The 4,033-nt window shown below is 35.8% G+C and overlaps 1 protein-coding gene across 1 annotated transcript in view; it reads right to left on the minus strand.

Moving 5' to 3' along the window:
- Positions 1–2,168: 2,168 nt before the first annotated feature.
- LOC111778924 (probable protein phosphatase 2C 6) overlaps positions 2,169–4,033 on the minus strand; it is a 4,760-nt gene continuing 2,895 nt past the window's right edge. Inside the window, exons 2-4 of the mRNA XM_023658934.1 lie at positions 3,061–3,365; positions 2,866–2,966; positions 2,169–2,541 (exon numbers count right to left, since the gene is read on the minus strand). Coding sequence (XP_023514702.1) covers positions 2,225–2,541; positions 2,866–2,966; positions 3,061–3,365 — 723 coding nt within the window. The 3' untranslated portion in view covers positions 2,169–2,224. The remainder of the gene's footprint in view (positions 2,542–2,865; positions 2,967–3,060; positions 3,366–4,033) is intronic.

A 4,033-nucleotide genomic window follows, 5' to 3' on the forward strand; every position in this document is an offset into this window, starting at 1 on the left:
TTTAGTAAATATAATTAAAAACTAAAACTAAATAGGGAGATTTTGAAGATGAGATCATATTGAAATGATAATAAAATCATCATACAATGAGTAAAAGGAGATGAAATCGAACGTAGAACTCGGAAAACAAGTGATTTTCTTCTTTTTCTTTTACGAAACATTTTTACAGTTCCTCAACTAAATCCTTCTCCTTGCAAATGACCTCTTAACCTACAAAAATAAATACTAGAACTCGAACATGGTAAATATTTCTCCTCATTGGTCGGTTTAGCCAAAACACTAAGAATATAGCATCCGTTCAATGTTCAGAGGGCACTAGAGTAAACGAAACTGATCAAAACAAACAGAAATGTCTCAATCCATCCACATTTCCAATTTGAAGATGAGATCCTACCAAGATTTTGAGAATGAAAATGATAACTAAACCATCATACAGTGAGCCAATATGAGCTGAAACTCCAACGTAAAACTCTAAAAACAAGTGTTTTTCTTCTTCTACCAAACTTTTTTTTCCAATTTTTCCTCAACTAAATCCTCCTACATACATGCAAACGGCCTCTTAACAACAGAAAACAAAAACAAGAACTAGCACACATAATTATTTCTCCTCATGGGTTGGTTTAGCGAAAACACTAAGCATATAGCCTCCGTTTAATGTTCACAGTAGACTAGGCAAGAAAACGAAACTGATCAAAACAAAAAGAAATGTCTCAATCCATCCGCATTTCCAATTCGAAGATGAGATCCTACTAAGATTTTGAGAATGAAAATGATAACAAAACCATCATATAGTGAGCTCTTAGGAGCCGAAATTGAATTTAGAACTCGGAAAACAAATTTTTTTTTTCTTCTTCTTCTACGAAACCTTTTTATAGTTCTTCCTCCTCTTACATGCAAACGACCTCCTAACAAAACCTGAAACAAACACAAGAACTCGCACATGATAAATATTTCTCCTCTTCAATAGGTTTAGCGAAAACACTAAGCATATAGCCTTCGTTCAGTGTTCAGTGTTCAGAATAGCACTAAAGAAAATGAAACCGATCAAAATAATAAGAAATACCTTAATCCATTCCCCATTTCCATTTCGAAGATGAGATTCTATAAAGATTTTGAGAATTAAAATGATGACAAAATCATCATACAGTGAGCGAATAGGAGATGAAAACGAACGTAGAACTCGAAAAACAAGTGATTTTCTTCTTATTCTACCACGAAACCTTTTTACCGTTCTTTCTCAACTAAATCCTCCTACATACAAACAAACTCTTAACAATTGTAAATAAACACAAGAACCCGCACACCATAAATATTTCTTTCCATCAATCAGTTTAGCGAAAACACTAAGCATATAGCTTCCGTTCAGTGTTAGAGTATCACTAGGCAAAGAAAATTAAACCGATCAAAACAAAGAGAAATACCTCAATCCATCCACATTCCAATTCAAAGATGAAATCCTATGAAGATTTTGATGATTAAAATGATTATAAAAACATCATACAGTGAATGAATAGGAGCTAAAGCTCGAACATAGAACTTTAAAAATAAGTAGTTTTCTTTTCTTCTTTTGCGAAACGGTTTTACAGTTCTTCCTCAACTAAATCCTCCTACATGCAAACGACCTCTAAACAACCGAAAACAAACACGAGAACTCACACACGATAAATATTTCTCCATATCAGTCGAACTCGCACACGACAAAGAGAAACGCCTCAATCCATGCACATTTCCATAAAGGATTTGTTGCTCAATGGACCTTGCCAAAGAGCAGATATTACGAAAAAGAAAGAGAATACCTTTGTACCTTCCAAAATCCAAACTTAAGCGTACTACAACAATTTTGTTTTTTTCTTTGGAAATATGACATTATTGAATGCATTATTTTGTCCACTATAGATTCACCATTCACCAAAGTGTTACCCAAATTAGCCCATACGAGTACTCGTAGCAACCTAAAACAAAGAGAATCTAAAACTATGCATTCATCGAGCATCCAATAACAAGACGCTATGATATTGCATCATATGCATATGTATATCGGTTCGCTACATGTTGAATAGCACGCATATTCATTTAATAAAGAAACATACACCAAACCGTTATAACAAAGTAGAATACAAAAGGTAAAGAGTTGCAGTGGTTTATACAATGATTAAGTCAAAGTCTAGTTTCTATACAGATCACCATGCTTCTACCAAGCCAACGGTGATATTGTTTTCATCGCTCAGTTTAGAGATCCCTCATTTGGTGCTTTTAAGTCAACTACAATAACTGAGATGTTGTCGCCACTCAAATTACTAGCTTCCTTGCGTATTTTATTTGCAGCACATTGAGCTGGATAAATTACATTACCAGTTCCACCAAGCGCCAACTTCTTGCGTTGCCTTTTCAGTACGCTGCAAGCCATCTTCATCACGTCATCGTTGGATAAGACATCCCATACTCCATCACTTGCTAGAATCAAACACTCATCTTCCTCAGTCCTCGATGTGAACGTAACCTCCGGATCAAATATAATCCACGGTTTCAAGTAATGATCACCTGATCAGAAATATATTTGAAAATCGCAACAATAAAAGATAAATAGATGCAAAATTTGACAATGTAAACTTAGAAGCTTGCAAAATTAGTGGATGACTAGTTATTGTTGGAGGATGAAAGTCTCACGTCCCCTAATTTAGGGAATGATTGGGTTTATAAACAAACAATACTCTCTCCATTTGTACGAGGACTTTTAGGGAAGCGGAAAGCAAAGTCATGAGAGCTTATGCTCAAAGTGGACAATATTATACCATTGTGGAGAGTCGTATTCGTCTAACAGTTATGAGTCGTTGGGAAAATATGAAGCTATGGGTTAGAAGAAACCTATTGCTCTGGTCATTGCCAGCACTCCTTCGACCCTAGGACAGCCTACAAACAGAATTTTTGCTCCTCCCTTAATAAGTCTATCGTATTCATCTGGCCTGCTAATCTGCATCAGAAAAGGGGAAATTCTTTGAATCATAATATTAACTAAAAACATTGAAGAATTTGTGCACCCAAACAGAACCCAAACACCACATAGAGAATTGTAATTGAATCTTGTGGTCAACCGTCAAGGGAATGGCTTGATTCCTACGACAAAGCAATGCTCTAGAGTCACCACAGCTGGCAACAATTATCTGGCAAGCTGACAGAAGAACAACCAAAGCAGTAGATCCAACTGAATATGGGGCCAGAGTCTTGTCCTTGAAGGCATCATCAACCCTCTCATAAGACCTCGTCAATGCCATTTTCCATCTCTCTTGCTGACCGTTTTCAGAAACCCCTCTATTCCACTCTTCTGCTAATAGTTCATGGAACTTCTTTGAACAATAAGTACTCACCTGAAATCATCGTTAAACATTGATACAACAATACCATAATCTATATTTTGATGGTAACAAAGCATAAATGGCCATAAGTTAGAACACCGATACATTATTAAATAAAACAGCTTGATTTGGCATGCCTCCTTGTCATTAGCGAAACTAATGAACGGACCCCCATCTTGAACCATCTTATTTCATGGTCAACAAAATATAAGTCCCTCGTGCACTTATTATAGTCATGAACTTGTGTCAATCGCTGATTATTAAACGCCTTAGTGACTCTAAGTTCATTTCCTTCAGCAAATTAATTTCCTTCTAGCCAGCATTATCTCAAATGTGAAGCAAACGAGAGGACGTTAGTGAAGCTTCCACGAAACCTTTTTATAGTTCTTCCTCAACTAAATCCTCCTACATGCAAATGACCTTTTAACAACCGGAAACAACTAAATCCTCCTACATGCAAATGATTTTTTAACAACCGGAAACAAACACAAGAACATGCACGCAATAAATATTTTTCCTCATTGATCAGTTTAGCGAAAACACTAAGTATATAGCCTTCGTTTGGTGTTCAAAGTAACACTAGACTAAGAAAACGAAACCGATCAAAACAAATAAAAATACCTCAATCCATCCACATTTCTAATTCGAAGATGAGACACTACGAAGAATTAAAATGATAA

The sequence above is a fragment of the Cucurbita pepo genome, chromosome LG17 (assembly GCF_002806865.2).
Source record: "Cucurbita pepo subsp. pepo cultivar mu-cu-16 chromosome LG17, ASM280686v2, whole genome shotgun sequence".
Lineage (NCBI taxonomy): Eukaryota > Viridiplantae > Streptophyta > Magnoliopsida > Cucurbitales > Cucurbitaceae > Cucurbita > Cucurbita pepo.